The 11,315-nt window shown below is 57.1% G+C and overlaps 2 protein-coding genes across 2 annotated transcripts in view; one reads left to right on the top strand and one right to left on the bottom strand.

Annotated features, from left to right (window-relative positions):
* Positions 1-60: 60 nt before the first annotated feature.
* Positions 61-7,268, bottom strand: Gata2 (GATA binding protein 2). The gene is made up of 6 exons (XM_008828552.3): positions 7,062-7,268; positions 6,113-6,385; positions 5,069-5,710; positions 3,313-3,458; positions 1,234-1,359; positions 61-753 (listed from the first exon to the last, which is right to left on the bottom strand). Exons 2-6 carry the CDS (start codon positions 6,339-6,341, stop codon positions 454-456), a joined length of 1,443 nt encoding a protein of 480 aa, XP_008826774.1. The 5' UTR covers positions 6,342-6,385; positions 7,062-7,268; the 3' UTR covers positions 61-453.
* Positions 7,269-8,204: 936 nt separating this feature from the next.
* LOC115069529 overlaps positions 8,205-11,315 on the top strand; it is an 8,391-nt gene continuing 5,280 nt past the window's right edge. The window contains exons 1-4 of the mRNA XM_029561345.1: positions 8,205-8,239; positions 8,719-8,941; positions 9,043-9,307; positions 11,234-11,289. Coding sequence (XP_029417205.1) covers positions 8,205-8,239; positions 8,719-8,941; positions 9,043-9,307; positions 11,234-11,289 — 579 coding nt within the window. The remainder of the gene's footprint in view (positions 8,240-8,718; positions 8,942-9,042; positions 9,308-11,233; positions 11,290-11,315) is intronic.

The raw sequence follows: 11,315 nt of genomic DNA, 5'->3' as shown, positions 1-11,315 counted from the left end.
ATTCTCTCTCTCTCTCTGTGGGGGGGGGGGGCAGGGGGGGGGGGACCCCTCTTTTTTTTATTTTTTTTTTTTTTTTTTTTTTTTTTTTGCCTACTCGGTTTTCCTTCAAAAAACAGTTGCATTTTTTTCTCTCTCCTGTCTCCTCCTTTTCTTGCAATAAAGTTGTCCTTTTTGCTCTCCAAACAACTGTCTGTGAAAGAACCTTTCTGGACAGCACCCGGGGCATACACCACCACAGCCCAGTTGGAAATATTCACAGTAATGGTGGCACAAGGCTGGGAGTCCTCCAAGGAGAGGTGGCTTCAGCTAGGCTGGGTTGGCACAAAGGTGTCAGTCTCCAGGGAAGGATGGGAGGCAAGGGTGTATTCCACCCATCCTGGGAGTACCCAGCCTCACTCTGGCTCTGCCAGTCACCCTCCTCGACATTCATGTCTGTCCAGCAGGAGGCTGTGCCTAGCCCATGGCAGTCACCATGCTGGACGGGTGGGGGTGGCCAAAGGAGAGGCTGGAGGAGGGGTGGATGGGAGTTGGTGTTGGCAGGATATGTCCCGAGTGGCTGAAGGGTGGGAGGTGGCCCACAGGAGCCATGTGTCCAGCGAGGGCAGCTGCACTGAAAGGGGATGACTTCTCCTGCATGCACTTGGACAACTCCTCAAAGCACTCCGGCCCTTTCTTGCTCTTCTTGGACTTGCTGGACATCTTCCGGTTCCGGGTCTGGATCCCTTCCTTCTTCATAGTCAGTGGCCTGTTTACCTGGGGGCAGTCATAGAGCCCTTAGGACATGCTCCCTGCCCCCAGGGATCCCTTCAGATCTACCTCCACAGGGCAAGGGAGGCCTGGACTATGGATCCCCAGGATGCTAGGAATTGTACCTTCAGCCCATTCTAGAGTGTCAGTCACAAAAGTCCTTAATCCTGCACTGTCACCGTTTAGGAAAGGAGTTTCCTTCAATGGTAAACAGTCTACATGGCAGTCTCCGGCCCACTAAATGGCCCACACGGTCCCATCCCAATCTTCCCCTGCCCCCAACTTTTCCTAACACCGAGGTACAACTTCCCTGACGGCCCGCCTCCGCAGCAGAGGCACCCCTCTTACAGGAAGCCCTTCTGGCGCTCTGGGCAGGGCTCGCGGCCACAGCTTCCCAAGCCAAGCCAAGCTGGAGATTGTGGCTGGGGCTGCTGGCCCCGCTGCACAAAGAACGGAGGTCCCTAGGGAGGGGCGGAGCGCACTCACATTGTGCAGCTTGTAGTAGAGGCCACAGGCGTTGCACACAGGGTCCCCATTGGCGTTCCGGCGCCATAAGGTGGTGGTTGTCGTCTGACAATTTGCACAACAGGTGCCCGCTCTCCTGGCCGCCGACTGGGAGGGGAGGGGTAGCGTCAGCGGGCGGGCTCCCACGCCCCACCTTGACCTCCCTCCGAGCCCTGAGCGCCGCCCCCAGCCCCACTGCTTAGAGCAGGAGCAGCGGGTCCCATAGGGGAATCAAAGCATCTCAGACCGAGGAATTTTAGAATTTGAGAAGTGAAGTCGGGAATCACAGAACACTGGAATAAAGAGCTCTCAGAAGGCCGATCTTAGAATCTACAGTATTGTAAAAGGCACTAGGGAAAATCGGCCACTCCCCTCAACGGCCTAGCAATCCAGTTGCGTTAAGTGGGGAAACCGAGGTCTGCTGTCCACGGTCGCCGGTCTCCTCCCCCACTACGCCCCAGGAAACCCCGAATCCTGGTGAGCCATGGCCCTGGAGGCCGGGACGGGGAGACCCTGCACTACCCAGGAGACCCTGGGAGCGCTGGGGAAGTTTGAGGCCAGGATTAAAGCACGCAGCTTCTGGGTCTGATATGGGAGCTGCAAGTCACGAGGAGAGATTTAAATTAAATTTTACTACAGTTTAGGAAAACTAAACATTCAGTTCCTTTAACTGAACTGACCACATTCCTCGTTATCGATAGTCACATGTAGCCCGAGGCCTCCACACCGGACTAAGAAGAAACAAGGCATTACCGCTCTCTGCGGATCCAGACCCCTGCTCCCCAAGAATTCTCACCTGCCACCCCTTACTCCCAGCCCCCCAGGAAATGCCAGTCAGAGGTGGGGTCTGGAAGAGGGAGGACTTGTCTCTGGAAGAGGAGGTCAAGGTCCAGAACGAGAAGGAGCCTTTCCCTAGAACGGATTCCGGCTGGGCATCCTCGCGGCTGGCCCCAGCTAAACAAAGTGCCCCCCCCGCACTTCCCAGGACTGCGCCCACCACGCAGCCAGTATGGGTGGGGGCCCAGTCCATCTGAGTGCAGAGTGGCCCCAGGCTGGAGCCTGCTCACGAAGGGGACCAAGACGGGCCGCCGCCGGGGCAGGGAGGGTGAGGGTGAGTAAGCAGCCCGAAGCTGGAATTCTGACTCAGGGGCCAGCGGCATATCCTCCTCCCGCCCCCACCAGCCCGCACCGGCCTTCGCCCGCTCCAGGAGAAAAGAAAAAAAAAAAAAAAAAAAAAAAAAAAAAAAAGGGCCCCAAAGCGAGTGAACGATTTAGGCTCATAAATCACTTCGCCCTGAAAAAATATATTTATTATTCTTAGCATTTTACACATTATTTTCAGAGTGGAGGGTATTAGAAATTTCAAAACAGCCCAGCGAGAGGCAGGACTGAGCCGAGGTGGCTCAGAAAACTCGCCGGGTCCGGAAACAGATATGCGAAGTTTCCTTATCTACCGGCTGCAGATGTCCGGATAGGAAACTCCGGCAGGAGATCCGAAAGGACATTTTTTTAAAAAATCACTCAAATGAAAATACACAGTATAGGTGACTCCATGGAAAAATAATAAAGGGCAGGTTTTTTTGGTGGCTGGTGTGTGTTATTTAAATAAGCCGAGGAGACTGTGAGCTGGGGAGGCGAGGGAGGGTGGCCAGAGCCGCCACAGGGAAAAGTACTTCATGACCCTATTTTTAAAAAGAGCGAAGCAGAGGCCAGAGCATGAGGGTGGACCGCTGGACCGTGGGTTTTGGGAATTCCTGAGCAAGGGGTGTGAGGGCGCCTGATGGATGCAGAGCAGGAAATTTGGCAGGAAAGAATCTTCCAAAAAGAAGAGTGACCGATTGACAACCCCCCCACCAAGTGATTTTACTGATAAGAGACTTTTAGGTGGTAAAATGTCTGCATTTAAAGGTTTTGTTGTTGGGTTGATTTCGTTTTTTAATGTTTTCTTCCTCCCTTAATTAGCAGCCAGTTCTGCCTAGGTTGGTGGCTCCTGTGGCCCACCATTCCCCTCCCTACCACTACTGCCTCCCTCCTGCCCCGCCCCCAGGTGCCCGCTCCTACCAGCCTCCTCTTAGGCTTGATAAGTGGCCGGTTCTGCCCGTTCATCTTGTGGTACAACCCGCAGGCATTGCACAGGTAGTGACCGGTGCCATCCCTTCGCCAGAGAGGGGTGGCCGTGGCCCCACAGTTGACACACTCCCGGCCTTCTGCAGGGAGACAGGGAGAAAGACAAGGGGACCAACTTAGAGGCCAGAGGCTGAGGACCAAGCCACTCATCCACCTACATCAGGGGGGACTTTGAGTCCCAGTTCTGGCAGAAAGAACAACTTAGGAGGTCCCCTCAGAAGAGGTCCAGTCTTTTCAGGCCAAATCCCCCATTTCAAATGCTGCTGTGGAGGGGAATCAGTGCAGCAGCATTGCGGAAGGGGACAGACACGAGGAGGACACCAAAACAAAAACTGAGGGCCAGCTGAGGAGGGCCAAGTCCAGAAGAGACAGCTTTGAGTAGGGCCAGCTTCGCACAACACAGGCAGTGTCCACAGTTGCCCAGCCTGACCTGGAAGGATCTGGGGAACCTCCCCCCATCCCCCTGCAGCTCCCTTTCCTCTTCCTCTCTCCTATTTCCTCCCACTCCTGCCTTTCTAAAAGTCTTCTCCCCATCGATGTCCTCAGCCCTCACTGCTTAGACCAGGATCAGAAAGAAAACTTTTCTCTCACCCTAGCTTTTCTCCCCTTCCACAAAACTCTAGAATTTAGTCTTGAACAATGATTGAAGTTGCTTGTTATTTAAAATGAAAAAAAGAAGCTCTTTCACTTTAGCCTAAGTGGCCTTGTTTTCTGTTGTTTTTGTTGTTCTGTTAAAAAGCCATCTGGAATTCAGATAAAATAAAAATTAAAAAAAAAAAACCCTTGGAAAAAAGGGCTACAAAAAGACAAGAAAGCTGGTCCAAGCAGAGCAGGACTCAGAGTAAGTTGGGGCTGGAGTTCAGCAGAGTGGATCCTTGGGAACATGGTACCCAGGAAATTCTTCCTGATTTAGTTGGAACTAAATTGCCTATCAATCCCAGCAAGAGAAGGGGGCTCCTGGATTCAGAGTAATTGTTGAAGAAAACATTCCCCCTCCCAGGCTTAAAGCTACAGGAAGGAGCCCCAGAGCCATGGATTATTGCCCTATGGCCACATTTCTGGACAAATCCAGCTTGATCTAGCTATTGCTGGCAAAGGGGTGCGGGCACCCTCGAGGCTCTCATCTCTACCTTTAGGGAGAGGGAGCAGGAACACCAGGATACAAACAGACCTTGGGAATTTTGCTTTGGGGAAATCTCCTAAGGAAGTCTGGACACACTGTAATCCCAAGACTGGACTGGCCCAGTTGGAGAACCAGATTCCTTCAGGGCCTGGACCTCTTCAGTGCCCCAAGCAAGCACACACGCTCACTGACACACGTACACACTGACTCTTTCCCTCACCTACACCCTGCATTCTCCCCCACACCCAAGTAATGCATGAGGTTGCTGTTTCCACTGAACATTTGCAGAAAGGGATGAGGAGTCCCATTCTGTGTTATCAGCCTTGGAAGAGGGCGTGGTTAGGGTTGAGGAAGAGAACTGAACTTTGGGGGTACTAATAACACTCAAGGTCTGGGTGAAAGCTTCAGGGTCCTTCCCACCTCTGGGGTCTCAAATACCTGTGGGCTATCAGAGAGACCTGCTACTCATTCTCAGGAGTATTGATGTGATCCATCCCCCAGATCACAACCTCTGTCACAGAGGCACACCCCACCATGAAAGCCCTCAAGACCCACACCTGGCTTTACCTGAGCAGGAGCGTGCCTTGCTTCGCTGCTTAGGGGTGAAGCTGGAGGCTGGGCCACCCAGGAAGCCTCCAGGGTGGAAGAGCCCGCTGCCATAGTCATGGGCAGAGGCTGGCACATATGAGGGGTAGGTGGGAATGGGGTGATGTGTGGCGGGCTGGGTGCCCATGGTGGCTAGGCCAGGGCGCAGGGGACTGCCACCTTCCATCTTCATGCTTTCAGACAGTGACACCTGGTACTTGACACCATCCTTGTCCTCACCCCGGGCCACACTCCCCCCTGCTGAAGATGAGGCTGGGGAGGCAGCTCCGGTGGTGCTGGGGTCTGGAGATACTTCTTTGGGTGGTGTGGGTGGGAAGCCGAAGAGATGGGAGCCAGAGTGGGCTGCCGTGGGAGTGAGGGAAGCCACTGAGCTCCCGCTGCCTCCCCCACTCCCACCCGTAGCCCCTGGGTACACAGAGAGAGGGCCTCCAGGTGCTCCTGCAGCGGAGGGGTGCAGTGGTGTCTTGGAGAACGGGCTGACGGTCCAGGGGCTGTGGTGATGAGCAGCGGCCGCCGAGAGAGCTGCTTTACCCCCGTCCAGCCAAGGCAAGCCTGGGCTGTGTAACAAGTGTGGTCGGCACATCTGGCCTCCGGTGAGTCGGGCTGCAGCAGAGGGACAGTAGGTGAGCATGGGCAGGGGCCTCAGAACCATGAAGCTGGATCACCGAACAGCCACCAGCAACCCTACCCTTTAAAAACACCAGAAACATAACACCCCAGCAAGTAATCAGGATTGTAAGTGCAAGGCTGAAGGACAAGTGACAAGGAAGAACCCCATGGGACAGGGTCCAGAGGGATCCCTCCAAGGCAGTTGAAAATGGACAGAAACCCTATGGGTCACAGACCCTTCGCAGGAGGCCACTGCCTCCACCTTCCCCGCCCGATTTCTCAGCTACTCGGATTCCTCCAGATCCCACATCCGGGAAGCCGCAGCAGCCGGCCGTCCTCCCTTCCCCGGCCTGGCGCGGGCGCCCGGCTTCTAGCCTCGGGAGGGCAGGAGCTCACCGTGCGCAGGGCTGTAGGAAACGCGCGCGCGCGCGTGGGCCGGGTTGGCGTAGTAGGGGTTGCCTTGCGAGTCGAGATGGTTGAAGAAGACGTCCACCTCATCCGGAGGCAGCAGCTGCGCCGGCTCCATGTAGTTGTGCGCCAGGCCCGGATGGTGCGAGTCGGGGTGCTGCGCATTCAACACGGCGGGGTGCGCCATCCAGCGAGGCTGCTCCGGCGCCACCTCCATGGTCCGCTGTGGCGGCTAGGGATCTAGGTGAAGGCGGGGCGGCCCTGGGTGACACAAGGGGATGAGAGGGACGTTGCCGGCCTCTGACATCCCCACGAAGTCCCACCACTCGCCGCCTAGCGAGCCTGGGAGCTTCAGCAGGGCTCCGCTGAGAACCAGTCCCGGGTGGGAGGAAAGCACAAGGTTCAAAACGAAAGGAAGATAGAGGAGGGGGTTCCACCACGCACACTCGAGAGACCCATGGTCCCAGAGCCACACATCCACGCACACGAAGTCACACACAGAAAAGGTCCTTGACACCGGCGACCGGAATAGACGCAACACCTAACGCACTTAAAGTTGGGCTCTCACATCGAACCCCTGCCCTCTGGGCGCATAAATGCATGAACTGATAATAAAAGTTAAGAGGAGTCTAGATAACCACTTCAGGGCACACGACCCCATATGGACACTTACATTTGGCAACGGATATACACATTGATTTGTCTCGAACACCCCCCCTCAACACACACACACACACACACACACACACACACACACACACAGGCACACGCGGCCCCTGGGGCTCAGAGACAGCCCCCAGTGTACTCCAGCACTCAACAGGAGCTCCCTCTCCCCTTCCAGCCAAGAATGCAGTCTCCCACAAGAGGTCCTGGCCTGAGCCCTGTAGAGACCCCGACAAACTAGGAGTGTTCCAGGCCCCTTGCACCCCAAACTTACACTCGCAGCGCTGCGGGGAGGGGAGGACTCAGGAGTAGAGGGTGGGGGGCACCAGGAGAGCCCCGGGAACCGCAGGCCCAGCGACAGCGCGTCCCGAGGATGGTGAGTTCACGGAATAGGGGCGGGGGACAGCGCGCGCCTCGGCCTCAGGCCCGCCCGACTCCGGCCCCTCGGCATCCTCTGGCCGCCCTGGCGCCAGCTGCCGACTCCTGCACAGACATGAAGCGGGGGCCGCGCACGCCTAAGAAGCCGGCGCCAGCCAATCAGCGCCGCGCGCCGCCCAGCCTCCGCCCCCCATTGGCTGCGCCCGCAGCTTGGGCCGCTGGACTTCAGGACTGACCCGCGGGCTGGCCCCCATCGGCCGCCTGCCCCCTCCCAGCGTCCTCCCGGCGGCCTCTAATGCCAAAGCCCCCCAGGGGACCCTAGCCGCCGGTCAAGCCCTACACCCCTCCTGCGGACTCTTGGATTCTCCTACCTCAACCCTCCCAGCAACTAGCCACCAACGGGGGGCTCTGGCTTCCCGGGAGCTAGGGCATGCACACTCCGGGTGTCTCTCTGCAGGACCCCAGTCCTCCACTCTCTCGGACGAAGCCCCACATCCTTTTACCAATGATTGTGGCCAGTCCGAGTCCAGCTGCCTCCCCTACCCTCCATCCTCCTATCCGGGCTAGTCGGGTTAGTCGTGCAAGGGCGGCAGCGGGACAGCGAGAGTCAAAGGGGCCGTGGGCCCCTCTAGGGCACTCGGGCTTGGGGCACAAGAATTCCCAGGGCTGTCTGGACCGACGGTAGTGGCTGGGCCGGCGGCTCCTGGGAGGGGGAAGGGTTGTACCCTCTCCGGGCGTGGCCTTCGCAGACCACCGGGCCGAACTGCCTGGGGTAAGGCGGTGGAGCGGGGGGACTGGCGCCAGCGCCGGCTGGAGGGAAATGCCCCGGGCCTTAGGCATTTTTTTCCTCCTAGGGGTCCCAGGGCGGCCCCTGGGGAGAGGGAAGCAATGGTTTTGAGCACTCTGTCCTCTTAAGTTACCTGGAGTTGTTCTGCACACCTCCATCCCGACAAGACGGGGTTCAGTGCGGGTGTACAAACATAGCTCCCTCCCTTGGTACCGAGGGGGAGACCAAAGCTCCCAGGTCCAGAGGAGGAGGATGCGACTCCAAGATCTTTGGGGAAATCGAGACAGGTGCGGGGGGGGGGGATTGGAGACCTCAGCGACCTTATCTGGCCTCTCTCCCCTTGGAAGCACCAAGCACCCAGGGGAATAATTCCAGAGGGGTCCTAGGTGGGTCCTAGGCAGGGGGGAGGGCTGAGGTCTCCGCCGCCCCCGTGGATGGGGGAGGGGCGGCAGGATTGACAGTCGGTAATTGGGTAACTGGAGGCGGCTTCTCCGGGCCAGGCAGCCCCGCCACCGCGACGCCGGGCCCCTGACGTCACCCGATTCGCCAGGAAATGAACTTTTTAATAATCCAAGGAGGGAGGAAAGCCCTCGGTCCCCTTAGCTCGGGGGGCGCCCAGCCCGGCTCAGCTCGGCGGGCGCGCCCCCGTCACCCCTCCCAAGGTCCGCGGCCCGCAGCCGCAGAGGGGGCGCGCTCTCGGGCCGGCCTCCTCCGGCCTTGCCCGCTGGCGTCCGTCTATCTCTCCGAGGCCCTGGAACAGGTAAAGGCCTGGGGCCAGGGGTGCGGAGCGTCACTGGGCCGGAGACCGGTGCGTCTCGCGCTCTGCGGATCCCGGCTATCCGCAGCATCCCCCGCACCTCTGCGCTGCGGAACGAACCCGGTCCAGGCGGCTCGGGAGTCCGCACTCCGCCAAGGCGGAGCGGCAGTGTGAGGCAACAGGAGGGGCCAGAGAGGAGCCCGACCATAGGGCCTTGGGACCTGCAGGGCAGGTGGGTGTCCTCCGCGCCTCCCGGCTGGAGCTCCGGCCGTGCGGTCCACCTAGGACCCGCTCCCGCTCAGGATGCCTCTCTCGGCTTCTGCCTGCCTTTAGCTCAGGATTCTTCATAAACGCGCAAGACAAGATCGCCCTGGAATTTCCAGCCTGTTCTGCGACCCTGGAACCGAGCAGGACCATCTAAAGGCCTCGTGGCCCCAGCAACCACCCCACGTTCGGCAACGGTGCACAGTGCTGCTGAATCCCAGACCTCCTCGCTGGAGGCTGTGCGGGCCGCTGGCCGGAGAGTGCGCAGCGCAGAGCAGCTTTCCAGGCCGTCGGCGGCTTCTCCCGCAGGGCGGAAACCTCTCAAAGAAAGCAGGTAAGTCTCCTTTTCTCGAAACGTCGCGATTAAAACGCTCTCCTGGTTTGGGCGAGGTGAGGGTTGCAGTTTCTGCGACACTACGCAGACAAGGCAACGTCTTGCCTCTCTCACGGGTGAAACTGGTCATTCTGGCCGATCCTCACTCAAACGCGAGCCCCAGTATTGCCCATCCTCAAGGCAGAGCAGAGTGCAAGTGGGGATTTAATTACCCCGCTCCGCAGCTCAGAAAATCGCCATGCAACAGGGGCTTAGCCGGGCGGTTAAGCTTGAGCCTGGGCCTCTGGAGATCCACACCAGCCTGCCTACTCACAGTCTTGGCGTAGAGGAAAAAGAGAGAGGGTCCTGCCAGGTCCTTTAAAGCCCTGAGTTGCCTTCTGGAAACTGCAAGCCAACGGTGGTCTGGGACGCGGTTAGAGATCCTGCGTTGGATGCGGGACTGCTGAGTGTTCTAGCAGTAACCAACCCGCCTGGGACGGAAAATTGCCTGCCAGGTAGCAAGGCACGGAGTTTATCAATAAAGGGGAGCTGGTGATGGTGGACGTGAATGAAACAGATCGACCCACAGCCAAGAACACACCACTAGGCCCAGAATGAACTGTCAGGAAAACCCAAATAAACATCAGGGAGGGCCGAGACAACCCCCAGGATGGCTTAGGTGGAGACACCCGCCCCTCCTCAAAAACCGAAAGTAGGTTTATTCCAGTTTATAGCATTCGATTATGAAGTCCCCAAAACACATTCAAGTGGACGTTTGTCCTTTTAAAATTTTTGTTCATTCTGGAGCATAGCTGGGGCTGTCTTTTTCTGAATTAAACTGTCATTTTCCTTACAGAGAAACAAGATTTCTCAAAGGACAGAGAGAGGTTGGCTCCGAAACTGAATTTTCAAACTGCCCCCTTTAAATGACCTCAACTCTCCTGTAGAGCATGTAACATGGCAGCTGGGTGCTTCTGCCAGGGTGCTGGGTTCTGTGGATCTAGGCCGGTTCTGGGTGAGGCCCGGCTCCTGCAAAGCAGTCTGGAAGGCCAGGTGGGGAGCCCTGGAGGCATACCAGCCCGTTCACTTGAGCTTTGTTTAAAGTTCGGTCATTCAGCAACCCCTCAGGGATCACAAGTTTGCCCTCTTCTTTTAACCTAATCTCTTCTTTTTCCTAAGCTAAGTGGCCTTCAGTGGGGAAGACTGTTTAAGGAAAGCCCCTAGCTTAATACTATCTTCTATACTGATGTCAATTCGCAACCCAGAGGCCTCTTAGCCCACCTTGATAATAAGCTCTGAAGGACATTGGGAAGGAAGATGAGGAGCTTTGACTTGTGGGGCTCCAAGACCCTTTCTAGGTCCAGGACTCAGATATGCCCCAGGCAGCCTCCACCCATCCAGAGGGGTCCTAACAGTCCCTCTTGCTCTTTGGGGTTCACTTCCAGTCCCTCAAATCAAAAGTCTTCCTGGCATCCCAAAGGCTCGACTGTCTTATTCTGATTCTTTTAGAAATACAGCGACTAGTATCCAGTGCCCTAGGTGTTTGGCTTAGATGCCTGAGAGTCTGTAATTCCTCCTCAAGTTCTAGTCTCCACATCCCACCTCAGGGTCCTGCTGAGGCCTGCAGATGGTCGGTCTAGGGCCAGCTCCCTCTCCATCAACAGCTCTACTTTGCTCAGATGCCTGATGGCTGATGGCACGACAACTGCTTAATGCATTTCGTTAGATGCAATTTGTTTGCAATTTGTCAGCCTGGCTGGGAAACATTCTCCAGACGCGCAGCGGCCCGCTTTGGCCCTTACAAGGTTCTCAAATACTGACTACTCATAAACGAATCCCACCACGGGCCCGGGTGCAGAACCAGAATTCACCCCCAGATGTTCCCGACCTTGCAAGGCAAGGCTTTTTCCAAAGCAAACGAATTTCTTTCCCTGTTTTCTGATAAAGGAGCCGACGCTACACCTGGAGTCCTTGAACGCCAGGCCTTTCCCCTCGCCGCTGGGGTAAGCTCGAATTCAAGTCCCCCACC

The sequence above is a fragment of the Nannospalax galili genome, unplaced genomic scaffold (genome assembly GCF_000622305.1).
Source record: "Nannospalax galili isolate Female #2095 unplaced genomic scaffold, S.galili_v1.0 scaffold332, whole genome shotgun sequence".
In the NCBI taxonomy this organism is placed as follows: domain Eukaryota; kingdom Metazoa; phylum Chordata; class Mammalia; order Rodentia; family Spalacidae; genus Nannospalax; species Nannospalax galili.
This window is presented reverse-complemented; position numbering and strand designations above follow the sequence as displayed.

Bases quoted from the DNA above. Each gene is read 5' to 3' on its own strand.
- Gata2 (XM_008828552.3), bottom strand. From the start codon at position 6,341: ATGGAGGTGGCGCCGGAGCAGCCTCGCTGGATGGCGCACCCCGCCGTG. The intron at 5,711-6,112 runs GTGAGCTCCTGC...CCTCTGCTGCAG, and splicing joins TTCCTACAGCCCTGCGCACG to CCCGACTCACCGGAGGCCAG. The intron at 754-1,233 runs GTGAGTGCGCTC...GACTGCCCCCAG, and splicing joins TCTACTACAAGCTGCACAAT to GTAAACAGGCCACTGACTAT.